Source organism: Xiphophorus maculatus, chromosome 23 (genome assembly GCF_002775205.1).
Source record: "Xiphophorus maculatus strain JP 163 A chromosome 23, X_maculatus-5.0-male, whole genome shotgun sequence".
In the NCBI taxonomy this organism is placed as follows: Eukaryota; Metazoa; Chordata; class Actinopteri; order Cyprinodontiformes; family Poeciliidae; genus Xiphophorus; species Xiphophorus maculatus.
The window spans coordinates 20,065,011-20,083,877 of NC_036465.1; the positions used below are offsets into that span (position 1 = coordinate 20,065,011).

An 18,867-nucleotide genomic window follows, 5' to 3' on the forward strand; every position below is an offset into this window, starting at 1 on the left:
ATATTAAGCCAGAAACAATTTTTGTTCTCCATTTGTCCATTTTGCTCTCACACACAACATGCTGTTAAGAAATATATTTCTTCACCAATTAAATCACAGTTTACAGAATATGTTGACTAAATAACAAAAAATCTGGTCTTTTACAACAAACCGAAGTAACATAAAATCTTTACGTCTATGGTAATGAAGCTGAAGACAGTATCTTACGTTGCAGATGTCCACGTGATGACGTATTACAATAAACTTACTCTGATTGGTCAAATATCTTCCTGACGTCTGACGTAACGTTTTCGCACGATTTGAATTTACGAAACGTTTTGTAGCCAACCTATTTTCGTCTCCATTTAATAACAGACGTGGCATCTCAATTATAGTGAGTTTTTCGGTGTTTCTTACTTTGAATGAATTCTACATTTCGGTGAAAAGTTTTCCTGCTAGCTTTAGCATTATGACTGTCTAGTTATTGCTATGTTGCTAATGGAAATGCTAGCATTTTCTACCCCCGAAGTGTGTAGCTGCAGGGCCTTGTAGGCTACAGACGATAAACGATCGGTTTAATTTAAACTGTTTTTTTAATATTTGGTTGTGTGATATAAGTTCTTTATTGACACAGGTACTGTTTTTTAAGGAGAGGGGGAAGGAAATGAACGATGATCTCTGCAAGTCGTTTGACAGAGTTGCTAGGAAGATGGGCTGGATGGATGAGGGACTGGACTCAACCCAAAAAAAGGTTACCCTTTAAACATGACCCACCTGGCCTTAAGCAGTGTAAACCATTTGATGAATATTTGTGGGTTTTGTTTGTAGTTGGTGAGTATGATCGGCAAGACGCGTAATGGTGGGACAAGTGGAGCTCCTAGCGAGTCCAGTGATGAAGAGTTTGACAACTGTGAGTGATTTCTGTTTCTGATTTCATCCTTTTAATGATGAGAGTCCTGTTTTCTATGAAATGTCAACTTTTTTTTATTATTTTAGTTCTTATGAAAAACTTTACACCCAAAACAAAAACTAAGCCACAGAAGCCAATCAGTGCTGCAAAGACACTCAGGTATGGCAAACACAGCAAGGAGTTTGTTTTTTTCTTTATATATATATATATACAGTATGGAAAGATTAAACTATTTTTTGTATTTTAGCTCAAATGTTCCTGTGGTGAGCTCAGGTGATGAAGACGAATTTGAGATATGTAAGTTCGTTACTACTTTTGTTTAAATGTACATCAGTCAGTTGTGAAACCATGTCTTTGTCTCATGTTTCTCTTTTTGACACTGAAGTTTTGCAGCGAGAGAAAACCCCAGCCACCAAAGCCAGGATAAGATCTGAGAGTGGCAGTGAAGACAGGTTAGTTTCTGACTATATTTTTATTGAAACACGGCTTTGAAATGAAACAAAACAAACCTTTACCCTTCCTGTCTTTTTCCAACAGCCTGAAAAACTTCATAGTGAACGATTTCTCATCTGATGACGATTTTCTTGAAACCAAGTCATCCTTAAAAGGTAATGTTTTTAAGTCGTTTTAGTTAAGACTTTCCCTATAACTACGGCATTCTTTTGAAATTTGAAGTTCAGTTTTGGTCACATCTGACCAAAGACTGTTTGCTGTGTATCTTCCAGTAATCTTTTTTTTTTTTTGGCAAGTTGAGTGAACTGATGAAATGAGATTGAGCAGCATTTTCAAGTTAATTATATACGCTTTCTATTTTGCAGTTCCTCAGAAGATCAAAACTCCAGTAGGGCAGCGTCCATTCAGAAGACCTCTCGCGCAGTTGAACTCGCCGGTGTTTGTTAGTGACAGTGGGGACGATGATGACGAAAACATTATCATAAGGAGTACTTGGAAGACACGTCACTCAAAGCCCAAATCTCTGCAAAGAGTTGAAAAGAGTGAAAACGAGCAGGAAGAGAATCGTTCGCCATTGCTGCCCAGTTTATCTGACTTCCTCCGTCCTCCCAGTAACACTCCGGCATTAACAACTTCACCCAAGCGGACTTTTTCAGCGCCTTCTAGGCTGGTCGAGTCGAGCGATTCTGAGGAGGAGTTTGCATCCCTGTTGGAGAGGCTGAAAAAGAAAAACAATCTCACCAGCACCACATTCACCCCAAACACCAGTAAAGGTAAAATCTTGATAAACTTTTGTATGCCTAATATCGGTTTCCTTAATTATAATTTTTTTGTATCTTAGAATCTGAAACAAAGCTTGTGATCTCAGCTCCTGCTGTGAAACCATTCACAACCCCAAGCTCGAAACCGATCAAGGAGAAACCTCAAGCTGTAAAAGCACATGGAAAATCCTCCATTTTGAAGCCTAAAGTCAGTCAGACGGACCCCAGGCCCGCTGCTGTGAGCAGGTACATCTGCCTTCACCAACATGTTGCCAACTTTAAATGTCGCGTATAGAGAGATTTATTTGGACTTGTTCTTTCCAGGATATCAGTGTGTAAGACCCCTGGCTGCTTCTTGGAGTCACTCACAGTTCCTGGCTCCATATATGGATCCATTTTCAAGAAGAAGAAGGAAGAACTCACAAACAAGCTGTACCAGCTCTACAATACCAGCGTGTTTGACAACAAGGTGATCTGAATCCAAACTTTCTCTTGGTTCGTTTACATTCAGATGGTAGAAACTTTAGGGTTTAAGCGATTGTGAATGCACCTTTTAATCATTTATTTGGTTAACAAGTATTTTTTGTTAAAAACATGCACACATTCTCATTTCAGCGGGATTGCATAATTAAAATATTATAAGAAACAGCCTCTTTTGGCTTTATCCATGTTGGGATAATTGTGTGCATCAGAGGTGATGCTGTTTGCTACAGTGCAAGTGCAAATGTTACATTTTGGTGTACATTAGGGCTTCATGACATCAGAAAATATTCCGTGTTCGTTTATGTCGTGACAAAAATAAAATGACTTGCAAAAAATGAACAAATACTTAAGTCTGTGGTGCTAATGTCCATATGCTTTGTTAAATTGCAGTCAGATCCTAGTTATTGAGTGTTGTGGTTGAGTATAATGCTAATGTTTCCATTAGCTGTGGCACCCTTAGCCTGTGCTGCTTAGTTATACCACCAGTCCTCACCACGCCTAATAAGCTTGGTAAAAAGCTATTTTAAAAAATTGATTTGCAATATTAACCTTATTGTATATCGATGGCTGTTTTTTTTAGCTCCCAACCAACATGTCTGTAACCTGGAATAAGAAGATGCGGAAAACAGCGGGTTACTGTATCACAGGACAGGAAAAAGGTGGAGGAAACCGCTACGCTCGCATCGAGCTGTCCGACAAAGTCTGCGACTCTGCAGGTGAGACTCCTAAAAGGGAAATGCTCTGTAGTGATGTCTGATGACGAGTACATATGTTCCCTCTTGGGCCGGTATCTGAATTCAGCAGTATTTCTGCCCGTCTCAGATCGTCTCAGGGACACGCTGATCCATGAAATGTGCCACGCTGCCACGTGGCTGATAAACGGCGTGAGGGACGGACACGGAAACCTATGGAGGCTGTACGCACGCAAATCCACACTCATCCATCCTGAGCTGCCCATGGTGACGCGCTGCCACAGTTATGACATCACGTACAAGTTCCAGTATCAGTGCAAGCGCTGCCAGAATACGTAAGTCTGAGCAGTGATCAGGCTTTTCCCGACCAATGCTGATTTCCCGTCTACTCTGACATCTGACCTTCCATTTTTGATTGTTTGATTGATTCAGACTTTTGTCCTCTAACATTGAGGCAACATTTGTAAAAAAAAAAAAAAAAAAATTCTGAAGTTACTTTGACAGAAATATTTAGTTTTGAATCCAGCAGAAAAAGAGTAGAGGGTGTTTCTTACTTTTGATGCATTTTAAGGAATAGAAATGAAAATTTTTCAATATTTGACCAGACGATCAAAGAAATTTGGCCGATTTGTTCCAGATTGATCAGAGCAGTTCTAATTAACTCCACTGAAATAATTTTCTTTTTAATGGGCTTAAATTGTTCACCACATACTTCTGTCAATTATTTTTTCTTCTGATTCTTCGCAGGATCGGCCGCCACTCCAAGTCTCTGGACACGCAGAGGTTTGTGTGCGCGCTCTGCACAGGTCAGCTGGTCTTACTGACTCCTTCGAAGCCACGGGCTCCCGCGCCTTTCGCCACATTTCTCAAAGAGAATTATGGGAACGCGAGGCAGGAGCTGGCGGGGCAGAGCCACGGAGAAGTGATGCGGAAACTGAGCACCGACTTTGCCTCAAAGACCAAACTTGGTGAAAGCTGAATGAGCGGATGTACTGAAAACTCTTTACCTCTTTCTATGTTCTAACCTTTTCGGGCCACTGTGATGCCTTTTTTTTTTTGTCATTGGTTGCTGTAACTGGAAATGTGAACAAAAACAGCAACGTTTTCTGTCCACTATATTTTTTTTGTATTCAAGTTGATAGAACTGTCTCATGTCTTATCCTCTCTCTAGAATATGCTGGATTTTTGTTTTGCCAGTAATTTTAACAATAAAAAATTGGTACATAAAACACTTTTTTTTTCTCAAGTTTTTCTTGCAACTAGTGGCCTTCATCTGCAGTAGATCAGACAGGAAAGAGACGGGGAGAGGGGCCTCAGGGTCAGGAGTCCAACTCTGAACGGCTGAATTCATAGCAGACTAAAAATCTGTCATGAATCACAGTTGGCTATGAAAGTAAACTTGGGGATGTTTATTGTACTCTAAAATTTTCTCCTGAATTATTGATGTTGTTAATGTAAGTAAGTAATGGGCACTACTCACATGAGTAATGTTTTTAATCGAATGGAAGTGAGTGTAACTGAAAGATATTGGTGTGTTTTATTACCATGACTTTATCAAGCAAATATTTACAGGTAGGATATATTATGTCTGCTCACATGCAGCCCTGCTGTTGTTGGCTGTCATTTAATGTAACCTAACAGAGCTGATCAAATATGGATAAATGCAGCTTGCAATGGTGAAATGCAAAAAAAAAAACAAGACGGACTGCTTCACCATATTTATTTATTTTTTTTAAATACTACTCTGCTACGTATTCACGCTTCAATTCACAATATGCAAAGCACTCGACAATTCGGAGGAGCAAATGTCCACAGCAGAATCAAATATATAGGAAACGTACAATATTCAGCACTCTGGTGGGACAAGTGAGGAAGGTGTGTGTGTGTGGATCTGTGTAGCATCTTCCCTGATTGTGGTGATGGCACCTTTATCAGGCGCAGGCACAAATCCACAGGGAGTGCAGGGATGAGACGGCACTCCCTGTTTATCCAAGTTAAGTTTTCCGCATTGGACTAAAATTGGCATAAAAAGGGCAAAAACAAAGAGCCCGGCAGAACTTGATCCACAAAGTCGTCTAGCAAATAAAGCACTGGAATGTACTTGTCATCGTTTTAGCAGGCACTAAGAAGTTTCAAATGATCTCAACTGAATTTGGCATCAATGGGAATCTATATTCCTTTTAGAAACCTGCAGCATGTTTAGTTTTATGACTTTAAATCAAATACGATTGGTAATTTGGCTTTTCACCTGTCGTCTTCCAGTCCTACGTTTATTCCACTCTAATATATCACCGTGCAGTTTGATACGTTTTAGGTGAAAATTATGGCACAACACAACAATTATAAGTTTTCTACATGAGTGAATGAGCAGCATTACACACAAAGCGCTGTCCAGACGTGACTCTGCATCGCCTTCAGTACAGGCAGGTTTTCTTCATGATGCGCAAGAACTCCTGCTCGTTCACCTCTCCGTCCCCATCCCTGTCCGCTTCATCTATCATTTCCTGCACAAACATTAAATGTAGAAGTAAATAAAACAATGTTTTATTGTGGATGTTTCATTGTGGATGTTTTATTGTGCGATGTGGCTCACCTGCAGTTCCTCGTCTGTCAGGTTTTCTCCGAGCTCTTTGGCCACCCTCTTCAGGTTCTTAAAAGAGATCTTGCCTGTTTCGTCGTCGTCAAACAGCCGGAACGCTTTAAGGATCTCCTCTTTGGAGTCTTTCTCAGCCTGAAAATTGAGAGAGCAATATTATTAGGAATTTTCTACTGGAAAAGTACACCGAACTGGTACGATCGAAGTCTTCAAACAGAAGTACTCTGCTGTAGTCTCCCCACTTATTATCCAAAGAGTACTCCATGTGGAATGCCTTGCAAAACTATTCACATATTAGCTTACCCAACATTTCGCCACGTTATGACTGCAAAGTGTCACTTTGCAGTCATAACTTCACTTTTCACCTTAAATCAAAGCGTATTCAGTGATAAAATGGACCAGTCAAAGTACAAGCCTAAATCCAAAAGAGTGTACTGAAGCTGCCCAATCTGACTGAGCTTGTAGTATGTTGCAAAAAAAAAAAAAGAAAAAAAACGGCCAAATCGTTTATAAAAACAAAGCGTGGTTAAAATGTAACCAAAATGTGAAGCAGATGTATAAATGCAGCTGCTAGGCATTGTAAACCACACTATGTGCTTGAATACCATTTTCTGTGTCATGATTGCCAGAAAGTCAGCGAAGGAAATCTTTCCCGTCCCATCCTTATCCACTTCTGCAATCATCTTCTTGATCTCCTCCTTCTTTGGTTCGAACCCCAGAGCTCTCATTGCAACCTGGCTCAGAATCAGAAACATGCACTGGAGTGATCCTGGAATACATTTTTACTCTTGTATTCGTGCTCAGAAGACCTTTTACCTTGAGCTCCTTCACATCGATGTGTCCAGAGCCATCGGTGTCAAACAGCTCAAAGGCCTCCCTGATCTCCTGCTTCTGCTCCTCAGTCAGCTCTGGCTTGGGAGTTGTCTTCTTGCGAGGAGGGGGCACTGGACCCTGTAGGGATGGCCTCTTGGCACTGGTTGCCTGTTTGGATTTCACAAGAGGAAAATGAAATGAAAAAGCTTTTCTTGTTTTGTTTTTTTTTGTTTTGTACGTGTGTCTTTTTACAAAACCAACCCAACAGCTCATATTAATAAATTGTAGTTTAAAGAAAAATGCATAAAGCCTGCCCCTCCAATAAAATCTGATGTCACTTACCATTTATTCCTGTGTATTTGACCGGCAGTTTACTAAAGAAAAAACAAAAAAAAAGAGTGTTTTTCTTCTCCGCTGTAAGGCCTCTGTATCATGTAGGAGGGGGGAGATGAGTGGATCGCATGAAAGCTTAGCCTGACACCTCCGGTTTTATTTTACACAAATATCAGCCATAGTGTGGAGGGGAATCGCGTTTCTAGCTAATAACCTGCGCTCCAGCAGCTGTCACGGACTGGACAATTTTAACCCATTGTTTGCCAGCCGACGCACGCACTGGTCTATGGCCACAGACTGAGAACCACGGTGAGGAGGCTGAAAGGAGCGCACGGTGCAAGGAATCAAACGCACCGGTCGGGAAAAGAGCTGATAGGTTGTTGAAAATCACAGGGTACATAGGATTACAAAATGATTGTAAAGCACACAAAAAAAAGAAAGCTCGATATGTGGTGATCCTACAGTATAATAATCTTTGCATCATATATGAACACCCGTTTATTACATTTGAAATGCCGCAGTTTTGAAATTGCCTCATTACTCACCCCCAGTGGAAGTTTTTAGAAAATATATCCCTGTGAGATACTGTAGTGGAGTCTGCGTTGATACATCATAGGATCCTGAAATGTTGGAGGTTGAAACTCACAAGGGCTATCATGTCCCTATATTTGCGTTAAAAATATATATCTTTATGTACTTTAAAATTCACCATATCAAAAGCAAATAGAAAACTTTTATATCCATGTGATATATATGTTGTGTAAAACATTACTTTTCCTATCTATCTATCTATCTATCTATCTATCTATCTATCTATCTATCTATCTATCTATCTATCTATCTATCTATCTATCTATCTATCTATCTATCTATCTATCTATCTATCTATCTATCTATCTATCTATCTATCTATCTATCTATCTATCTATCTATCTATCTATCTATCTATCTATCTATCTATCCAGTATATATATATATATATATATATATGGTTTTCTACAAGTCCTTCAAAAAAGTTATGAAGGGCATAGATGATGAAATTAAAGGAATGAAACATATTTAAAAGTTTATTGGTCCTAGTAGGTAAAGTTTTCCAAAAGTCTAATAAAATTTTTTATGAGATGCACATATATTGAAACTTATATGTTAGGTTCGTTACTGAAAGAGTTAACGAACCTAACATATTGAGGTTTCTTGGCCTTTGTAGGCAAGGCTTTCCACAAGCACTTTCAAAAGTTATGAGAGGCACTTTAAATGGTCTGGGATTCTCTGCCCCACACAAAAAAGGTCCAAGATAGGTGATAGACTGGCGACCTCACCAACGGGTACCTCACCTCCAGGTGAGAATTACACAACCTGCTGATTGTGTAATGGTAACTACAAAATAAACAGGTGCAGAAATGGAGGATTGGATGGATGGTTACTCATCTTTCTGAGATCACGTTGATGGGAAACGATGAAAAAAAAGCTTATGATTCGCTGCCGAGTGCCTATAGATTGGAAGGAAAACCAAAGTCCCGTCGCCTCCTTCCTACATTCTCAACATACCACATACCAAGCCGTGTTTCTTTTCATTTTTTGTCATTATTATTTCTATTATTATGTCCATTAAACCTCAGTTCAAGTCTGTTTGAGGTTCTTAAAAATTATATATTGTTTTCCGTGGTTGAGTTGGGAGTCAGTGGTAGTCCTGTTTTCTTTGTTTTGGCCTCGGCTCCCAACTCTGCTTTTTTTGTTTGAATATCAGTTCAACCATTTCTTTTGGTTGGATACTAAAAAAACCTGATGACCTCTGTGATGTATTGGTGATCTGTGGAGAGTGACATCACCTCTGACCCAGTGACAGTGACAGCTGGATATAGTGCATAAAGCCTGGAAGGAAATCTGAGTCCCGTCTCTTCCTTCCTATATCCCCCAGCATGCCACACACCAAGCTGTGCAGATTTATTAATAAACCTTTCAAATTATCCTTTGGTGTCTGTTATTCTTCTTCATTCAGTAAAACTTAATTCAGTAAATAACGTTTTATTCATTTTATCGAGTGAGTAAAATGAATAAAACTCATTTTGTGAGTTTTATTCATAAAATGAATGCCCCTCTGTAACCCTTTAAACAATGTCTTTACCAGCATTGCAATGAGAAGTAGTCTGTGCAACAAGCTCAGCAGATGCACAGTTCCACCAGGTGTTTGCTAATTGCTGCTGGCTAGTCTGAAGGAGATGATTGGGAGAGTTAAGGTAGGGTGGGGGTGGTAGATCTGCTCTGTGACGCAGGAACTGCACCTTGACGGTGGGCTAGGTCCAACCAGGCGTCAAGACAACACTCTAGGTATGTTTTTAAGGCATCCTGCATACTGAGGGAGGTATGCAGGAAGCCACCCTATAAGCATTTATTATTAATGCTTATCATGTAGGCGGGGCCACTGAAACCAGCCCGAACTTGTGCCCGATTCTGAGCAATAAGATCTGTTTATTGTTAAAGGTTATTATCAATGATCTACATGCAGGAGAGATGCATCTGTTTCCTCATTCTTTCACCTCCTGCAGCCTGAAGATGTGACAGGCTGATTTATCTCCAGCAGCTCACTAGAAGCTCCTCTCTTTATTTGCAGGATTATAATTTTCTCTTCACGTATTCCATAAACTGTTTGGATGAGTTCATGAGAAGATGTTTGCAGATTAATTTAATCAGCAAACAGGTTCTTCTGTCTGGATTGTGACCTTCCTCACATGATTCCAGATATCTTAAATTGATTTAAGACTACACATATTGTTAATTTGATTAGTTAAAAGGCCTCAGATTTACCTTTAAGCTGTACAGAGGCTTCAATTTAGGATATCTGCAATAAATACTGACTATCTGAAACATATTTCAGATATCATTAGTCAATAAAAAGTGACCATTCAGGGGTCTCAAACTCCAGTTCTGAAGGCCCGCTGTCCTGCAACTTTTAGATGTGCCTCTGCTGCACCACACCTGAATAGAATAATTAGGTCATTAGTAAGGCTCTGGAGAACTGATCTACACAATGAGGAGGTAATTAAGCCATTTCGTTCCAGTGTTTTTTGTACCTGTGGCACATCTAAAAACTGCAGGACAGTGGCCCTCGAGGACTGAAGTTTGAGACCCCTGAAAGTGTTATTTTATTTATCATTTCACAAAAAAGTGAAATAGGTAAATAAATCTATATGGATTTAGATGAAACAATTTTTGTCAAAGGTAACAATGAAGTGATAAAATAGACAGAAATCTGTAAAAACGCACAAGAACAAGACTTAGCAAGCCCTTATTGTATAAATTATATGTCCTCTTGTTTTAGTAGAATACCAACAAACCTGAATGAACTATTGGTTTGTGATGAAACGTCATGTCGTAAACACTGAGAGGCGTGGCTTCCGAGATAGGAGGTGGAACTAAGCTTATCACGGTTCTCCATTGGCTAAAGTTGTGGCGTTCTTTGACGTATCGCAAACCTTATTGGCTGTTTGTGGACGCCACCTTTGCGTTTGATGATGGGTTGACCAATCACTCAGAGGTTTTCTCAGCTGATAGAAACAGTTCATATTCGTTCGTTGTTGAGTTACAGGAGGTTTCTTTGTGGAATATTTGGAAAAGTTGCACGCCGTGCTCTCCATGTTCAAGGGTGTACGTGTCTGTACCTCTGTTTAGAAAACAAATGAGACGCAGCCTTCCTTAAGCGAACTTCTCCTCACTGCGGTAAAAAGTCACTTTTTCTCCACCTCTGTGCCAGTTTTCCCTCATTATGGCCACACGTGTTCGACCGGTGAGTGGCAGATAATCTGTTTTAAAGTTTTTATTAGTGGTGGCAGCTGTGTTTGGTTAATAATCACTGTGACTCTCTGCCGCAGGGCAGTAAGCGGTGTGCAGTGATCGGAGGGTCTGGTTTCCTAGGTAGACACCTGGTGGAGAAGCTCCTGGACAGGGGCTATTCTGTCTCTCTGTTTGACATCCGGCAGAGCTACGAGCTTCCAGGCGTCACCTTTCACCAGGGAGACCTCTGCGATAAACAGGTCAGATTTCCTCTGTCGCTATTTTCTCCTTTCTCCGATGGAAGCAGAACATTATTTAACAGTTTGAGACTGGTCTAAGGAAGCAGGAGCAATGTCTTCATCTTGTTGTTTTAGAGGACTGGCCCATTACTTTGACCTTACTGTTAAACCTTCCTACATTTTCTCAGGTCACAATCGATTTATTTATTTATTTGGGAGTGCATGTTGTCAAATGTGAGAAAAATAAAACATGTTTGTCAAAATGTGCGCGGATAAAAATCTTAATAGTGTGGCAGGTTCTTCCCCTTGGGCTGTGTATTTCTGCAGCCCCTCTACCAACAGGTTCTTGCTTGTCTGATAATGATCCACTTGTCTTGCCTGACATCTTTTTGTCGGCCATTTCTGGACAGGTTTGCGGTTGTGCCACTACACTTCCCATTGTAGATTGAAGGATTAAACCACAAGATATTCAAATCTTGGAAAAATATTTTCTAATCTAAACCCACTTTAAACTACTCCACAAATCATCCACTGCTTAGTATTACTCTTTGTTTTTCATTGTCACCTATTCCACATCTCCAGCACAGATATAGATACAATTGATAAAGGGGCTTTTAAAAATCCAGCAGTCAACAGCTGTCACTGTGCTTTTCTTGTCTCCAGGCTCTGCTTTCTGCTCTGAAGGACGTGTCTCTGGTATTCCACTGTGCCTCCCCAGCTCCTTCAAGTGATGACCGGCTGCTGTTTGAGAGGGTCAACATTCAGGGCACCCAGACGGTTATTCAGGCCTGCTTAGACGCAGGAGTACAGGTGCTGCTGGTTTTTCTTTCTTGTGGCTTTGAAAACATTTTTTTTCCAAGAACTGGGCTTAAATGCTAAAGTGGTCCTGTTGACAGAAACTGGTCTTGACGAGCAGTGCCAGTGTGGTGTTTGAGGGCACAGACGTCAAGAATGGAAAAGAGGATCTGCCGTACGCCAAGAAGCCCATTGACTACTACACTCAGACCAAGATTGAACAGGAGAAGGTAAAAGGCGTTGAAAAGGACTTCTTATCTAAGCAAACATCTCTTGCCTCTGGAAATCAAACGAAATTGCAAACAAAACACTTCAGAAATACATGTGTAATACCATAATAACTCTATGTACAGTCTTACTCTGGTAATATTGCAGTGCAATCCTCTTTGCTGAACCTCCAAATTTGACCTATGTGGTGTGTTTTAGTTGGTTCTGGAGGCGTGCAACAAGCCAAAGGGTTTCCTCACGGTTGCTATTCGGCCTCACGGCATCTTTGGCCCTCGGGATCCGCAGCTGGTTCCCACCCTGGTGGACGCAGCTCGCCGGGGGAAGATGAAGTTCATCATTGGGTGAGCGATCATTTCGTTCCTCGAAGGCATTAACTATTCAAGCAACTTCTTTTAACTCAAAAACCATGCATGAGTATTTTACAAATAATCAAGCTGTGTAGAAAACTGTTTAATTAGTTGAAATGTTTAAGATCAAGATACAAATATTACATCAGACCAATTACAAAAGCACTATTTTTAATTGAAATATCTGGGCTTGGTTAAAAAATAGGCATAATAACTGGTTTAAAGTTTATATTTTTAAAATGTACTTTTATTTTACATATGAGCCTCATCAGAACGCATGTTCTAATTTGTTGAATATGACTATGTGTTTTTTAAGTTTATTAAGTCCCCTGTTTTAGAATTTAGTTCAATTTGTGCCAGAGCTGCACTGAGAAATTGACTGATGACTGAAAGTTATGGGCCCTCACTGGTCTCCAATTAATAAACATATTCATTCAGTCTTTCTCTGATCACTTAGTGCATCACTGCTGACAGCAACACTCTTAGGAACGGATGCTCTGCTGTTGCTGAGGGGATATTTTCCTAATTTGAAAGGTTTAAGAGAAAGCACAGAAACTATAGATGGTTGTTAAGGAGAAGACCGAATTTCCTGTGGAGGCACTTAGGCTGTTCATTAAAACTGCTGCAACAGAGCGGGAGATTTCTATTGGTTGTTGGTAAAAAAATCCCTCCACGTGATTGCTGGTTTACACTTGCAGTGGGTAAAATGTTTTTGACCTAAACATAGGTCAAACTGACAAAAAAAGTGGACTGATGTGGGGATTATTTCAGTAGATATCTGGAGGGATGAGCAGAGTACAGAAAAGTTGATCTTATTCTTTTGAACTCTTGACCTCTGTCTGTCATGGACCAAGCTGGATTTAAAAATGTCTGCACTATTTCTTGAAAATCTCAAAATTAAGGCAAGTATCTACATTCTCCTGAGAAAATGGAGACTTTTATGAGCAACAATAACTGTGCTCATTATTCTAATGACTCCTATAAAATGCACAAATCTGTTTAAAATGCCACTTCCAAATGTTTATGTCCCTGCTTTAAAATGTTAATGAGACCCTATTTTATGGTGAATAATTTCTCTCACTCAGCGCAAGAGATCCAAGTATAAGGTTATAAGGATCATTCCCAGTCAAAAAGGTCAGAAATATTTTAAACAGGCAGTTTTAATTCTTATAGTCTGATAAGAATCAGCAGCTCAAAGCTTTACAAAAACCAGAGATCAGAAACTAGATAGAAATCTCAGATCAGTTCATCTTTAGCCCTTATATTTTAGTAAAATGGATTTCACATAAATGTGTTTATAAATTTTGTTTGACAAACTTTGTAGCCATAACTTTGCTTTAAGGCATATATGCTGATTTGCGGTCTAATAGGAATTTTAATAAGGTTTATAAACAATTAATAAGTGATGATCCACTTTCTTTATCCTCATCCACCCTCTCAGCGCCCCCTGCTGCTTGCTAACATAGTGTAGTATGCTGAGAGACTTTGAACTTTAACCTCTGCTCTTTCTTTGTACGTTTACTCACTAATTAGACCATTTGAATGTGTTTTTTCTCAACCAGTGATGGAACCAATCTTGTAGATTTCACCTACGTGGAGAATGTTGTTCATGGCCACATCCTCGCTGCTGAGCACCTGAGAGCAGATTCCCCTATCTGTGGAAAAGTGAGTGAGACTTCAAGAATATATATATAGATCAATAACATCTCTGATGTCCTTCAGCTTCCGTCTTTAGTTTCATTGTTTTTATTGGCTCTCCACTGACCTTTATCTCTGTACCCTCCTCCCTCTCCTGCAGCCGTATCACATCACCAATGATGAACCAATCCGCTTCTGGGACTTCATGTCTGAAGTTCTGGTGGGCTTGGGATACGCCGCCCCACGCTTCCACCTCCCATACACACTCGTGTATGGTCTTGCCCTTCTTCTGTGGCTGCTCACCTGGATCTTGCATCCCTTTATGTCTTTCAAACCCACCTTTACACCCATGAGAGTGGCTTTGGCCGGGACCTATCACTACTACAGCTGTGAGCGCGCCAAAGAACACCTGGGCTACAAGCCGGTGGTCAGTCTGAAGGAGGGGATTGCACGCACGGTGGCGAGCTACCCTCATCTTAGACGTGGAGCTTGATGGTTTGAATGAAGATGCTGAAACCAGCAGGACGCACTGAAAGAACTATTCAAATCACTGATCATCTCTGGAGGCTTTTGAAACCTTTTCTTGGTCTGCCCTGTTTTCACCAGCAGATGGCAGCAAATGGCTCCTGTACTCTGAGAGTTGTTGCATTCTGCTATCCCACTTTTTAATCAGAAAACGCTAAACTCGTGACGTAATTTTTCCTTTGATTAATTATTTATCATACTGTGCATGTTAATGTGCGAATTATTCGAAGGACTCATTGTGTTAATCAAAATGGACTAAAAGAGCTGGATGATTGTGCATTTGAATGATTGAGTGTCGTTTGCGACGTGAAAGCGATTTTTGATTTGTAAACCAAACTCGACATACTGTATTTTCACTATTTTTGAAAAATATAAAGTACGTTTGCTATATTGCCCCTTGCTGTCTATGTTTTTGGGGGGTACCGTTCAATTACCTGAATTTTACTAGAAAGAAATTGAATGTCTCACACTCTGCCTGTGTAATTACTTGAAGGCATATTTTCTTTCAGATGGAAGATGGATATATTCACATTCCTCAGATTAAATTCTTCATTAGAGGAACATCAAGCAGATTTTACAGTGCTTGGCAACCCATTCTCTCATGTTTTGATAAAACGACTACAGCACATTACCTGTAAGGTAAATTTCATCCCATCCTGTTGTATTTCGTTTGAAGCTGCACATCTCCACACATTTTTATTAAATGTTTGCAAAATTATGTAGCCAAATAAATAGGACATGATATTTTATAAAAAGCTGACTAAAATAGGTGGATCTTCAGAACTGTGAGGTTAACTTTTGCTTTTGATATTTTCTTTATTAATGATTATTGGCAGTAATATCCTTTGCTTTATTATTTTGTATTGTGCATATGATGGAACATTAGACTTGCATTTTTTTTACCAGATTATGTCTATTTAAATATATTACTATCAAAGTAACAGTAACCCATATGTGTAAGGCATTAGTTCTCTATGCATTGATCAAATTAATCAAAAAGACAATTTTCAAATTGATAAATAACCATAATATTTTAAAGAGGCTTTATTTCAGTTTACGGTTCCTTCCGAGTTACCCTGATTTCATCCTTAAAGACGGATCTGCTCTTCCACGTTGAGCTCAATAAAGCAGCTTCAGTCCTGGTCCTCCCTCCTGACCTCAGACTAGTAAATAAATATAGATGGATAGAAAATTGTGTGGAAACCGCGTGGTGCAGGATATCAGCAAATGCTTTTGCTCTCATATGTCTTTAAGTTTGTTTTTGCATCTTTCTTCTAAATCTAGGCAGTGAAAATATTAGTACATTTTTCAATATTGCTCAGATTTATGCCACCCCTTCATCCCTTGAAGTCAGACTCGTATAGAAATGAAGCATTACCGGTTTTTCACACAGCTATTAGTAGGTTTAATAACATTGTAAATCAAATATCTGAGGAATTCAAAACATTAACTCAGACCAGCTGCTTTTGGCGTTCCAAGGCTCACCGGATTCTTCTTAAACCATTTTTATAAAAAGAGTTGTGGAGCCTTCTTCTAAAACTAACTACACCTGAAGTCCAGTTATCTGTCTTTTCCTCGGCACACATCAGTACAATGTGTCCAATGACTTGTCAAGTCCCCACTGGATGCTCGTTAATTCATGTGACGCACTGCAGCACTTCTGGTGGGCGTTCCTGATAAGTGTTCCTGGAATTATAACGATAAACCCGAATCAATGGTGTTCGCAAAAATAGATACAATTTGGGTTGCTGCTTGTGCTCTGCAAGGAATAGCAAAGGCAATATTTACATAAGTGCTGCCCTTATGTTTTAAAATGTTACTGAACATATTCATCTCTGTATAATGTTTTAATAGCAGAGTTGCACCACCTTGTTTATTTTAAAGTGTAGTAAATGCTTCTTGTGTAGTAACAGAGAAACGCTATTTTCAGTATTTGTGCTTCTTAGACCTCAGTCATTTATTATTATACTAGCACAACGACAAAAATTCTTCATTGGATTCCACAAAATATGAGATTTGATATCCATCTTGCCCAGTTGTAGTTTATGTTGTTGGAAAGGTAAGATTTGTGTATTTCAGGTGAGGCAAACCTTATAATGCACATATAACCAAAGATGATACAGCTACTGCAATACCAAAAACTTTTCTTTAATCACCTTTTACAGATTATGTTGCTTGTGTGTATAACCAACACCTGCTCTTCATCTTTAATTTTTTTCTCTCCTATTAATCCAGTTTGTTTATCACACATTTTGGTGGGGTATAAAGCTAGAACCAGCAGCTTTTAATCCACCTCTGTGTAAACACTAAAGTAGCTCCCATGTCTTTTTTCACAGTTTACTTCATAGAACAAGACTTCATTGAGAATCTATGGACATATTTGCAGAGAAGTTACCGTAATAACTTTTTTGTGGAGATATCTAATTCAAATATTGTGCTATGTAACTTAAAGGTCACAAGTGCAGTCGGATGGAACCGGGAAATGAATATCTCACCGTTCAAACATCTGCGGCTCAATATTGGAGACTTTAAAGTTGTTCTAAAAATTTAGGGGGAAAAAAGAACCTTTTCCATTATGTTCAAGAACAGCTTTCTGGGTGATTTTAAGATTTAAGAAATAGAAACAAGAATAGGATTACCTTGTAAAATGCCTGGTTTATAAAGGTATCTTAAAATGATATCTTTCTTTAGTTACAGCAGAAAAATCTCATGTTGAAAATTTTCAATAAAATATTTCTTCCTTTCTTCCATGAGAAAGAAATCAGATTGATTAACTGAAACATTTTTGTGATGTAAACTTGGCTTTTTAAATGTAATCAGGCCATTTCTTTGAGCTGTTATACAAAATGGTAAAGACTAGACAATGTGTCGGAAGTATGACAAGGAAGAGTTTTTTCTGTCCTAAGATCACCAACATGGATGTGTGGCGTTTGTTAAATGCTACTAAGCTTCAACTGGACGAGTGATTTTGTAAGATGACTCAGTGCCACACCTTGGAGAATTGGCCGTCGAACAGACAGTGTTGGTGTGAATTGTCTGGTTCAAAATATTAGAGGTGTGTTTTTTGAAATGCATCATAGATCACAAGGTGGTACTCACTAAAGGTGTGGAGATGTTTCAATCTGGTGGAGAATCTGAAACCCAACTACAATAAGTTCTCATATTTTTCATCAGGACAGTGACCAAGATCTAGAATCAAATCGAAACAGAAGTGATTCAGCAGACATAAACCAACCTTTTTCCATGGCTATATTTGTCTGCCTAGATTAAATGTTATGGAATACATGAAGGCAAAAGTATAACACAATACCCGGGACTCGAAGCAAAGGAGCTTTTAACAGAATAACTGATTTTGTTTAAAAAAAAAAAAGGGAATTTTTTCCCCACTTTAAATAATTGCACTTTTCTACATGAACTTATTCTGCTATGATATCTTTACTAAGGGTGAAAAGGCTCAAAGAGGCTCCTGTATATCCTGTATTTCATCATTCTGGGAGTGGAAAAAGAAGAATGGTTACATTCAGACTGAACAGGAACTTCATAGAAATGTGAATGTTTCTAAGGGCAAGGAGAGCAAACTATTAAAATCGCAGACAGATGAAGTAACACTGATAATTATGTTGATACAACTACAGCTGCTTTTTATTTTGAATTCTGCAACTGACCCGAGCATTGCTGCTGCTGTGTCACTCCAGGACAATGAACCCGGCCGCACCACAAAAATGACAAATCATAGTCAAATAAGAATAAAAAGGGAGGACAAAAAAAACAAAACAAATTGAGTTAAAGCTTAAACTGCAGAAGAAGAACTGATCATGTCAAGTCAATGTCGATTTTGACCACAGATTTATCCATACAAAACTCAACAAACCCTGGCATTCCAAAGAAAACAAATACATTCCACTCTCATACTTCCTCCACTAGGATGTGTTTTCACGTGACAAACAAAGTGACAGAAAACTATTTAAGGAATTTAACTGAACACAATAGATAATGGGGTAATGAAAGGACACAGCAGTTGTCTGTATACTCTGACTTTCTGATCGTTGCGAAGGCATGAAGCCTGAAAACAATCAAGTCACAATCAGTGGGGATCCTCGTTGTGATTGAAAACCCGAGTCACATTCTCCACTTACTTCACAGGTTTCCGATCACTTCAGCCGCGACATTGTTGCAATTCCAATTGTTGGTGTGGTGAAACAGAGGTGGGGGTTAAGTTCAGATACTTTGCATTCTCATTTTAATTTTGTGCCAGCAGCACCCTAATGATTCATTGGTGAAGTCGGAGCTGAAGGCCAAGGCCG

At 39.3% G+C, this 18,867-nt stretch overlaps 3 protein-coding genes across 4 annotated transcripts; 2 read left to right on the top strand and 1 right to left on the bottom strand.

Annotated features, from left to right (window-relative positions):
* The first annotated feature begins 280 nt into the window (after positions 1-280).
* LOC102220751 lies at positions 281-4,491 on the top strand. Of its 2 annotated transcripts, none has more exons than XM_023328319.1 (13): positions 281-373; positions 614-730; positions 808-889; positions 976-1,048; positions 1,137-1,186; positions 1,275-1,341; positions 1,427-1,497; positions 1,708-2,115; positions 2,184-2,349; positions 2,428-2,572; positions 3,167-3,302; positions 3,409-3,613; positions 4,026-4,491. In XM_023328319.1, exons 2-13 carry the CDS (start codon positions 644-646, stop codon positions 4,255-4,257), a joined length of 1,722 nt encoding a protein of 573 aa, XP_023184087.1. In that variant the 5' UTR covers positions 281-373; positions 614-643; the 3' UTR covers positions 4,258-4,491. The 2 variants fall into 2 exon arrangements, with proteins under 2 accessions (XP_023184087.1, XP_023184088.1); XM_023328320.1 differs by having other exon boundaries at positions 629-730.
* A 493-nt stretch (positions 4,492-4,984) lies between these two features.
* On the bottom strand, positions 4,985-7,310 carry LOC102228171 (caltractin-like). Its single transcript, XM_005795365.2, has 5 exons — positions 7,030-7,310; positions 6,691-6,855; positions 6,480-6,608; positions 5,872-6,009; positions 4,985-5,782 (listed from the first exon to the last, which is right to left on the bottom strand). The coding sequence occupies exons 1-5, from the start codon at positions 7,030-7,032 to the stop codon at positions 5,693-5,695; spliced, it is 525 nt and encodes a 174-aa protein (XP_005795422.1). The 5' UTR covers positions 7,033-7,310; the 3' UTR covers positions 4,985-5,692.
* A 3,265-nt stretch (positions 7,311-10,575) lies between these two features.
* Positions 10,576-14,953, top strand: nsdhl (NAD(P) dependent steroid dehydrogenase-like). Its single transcript, XM_005795506.2, has 7 exons — positions 10,576-10,804; positions 10,890-11,051; positions 11,694-11,840; positions 11,927-12,055; positions 12,252-12,394; positions 13,963-14,065; positions 14,199-14,953. The coding sequence occupies exons 1-7, from the start codon at positions 10,784-10,786 to the stop codon at positions 14,529-14,531; spliced, it is 1,038 nt and encodes a 345-aa protein (XP_005795563.1). The 5' UTR covers positions 10,576-10,783; the 3' UTR covers positions 14,532-14,953.
* Positions 14,954-18,867: the final 3,914 nt, after the last annotated feature.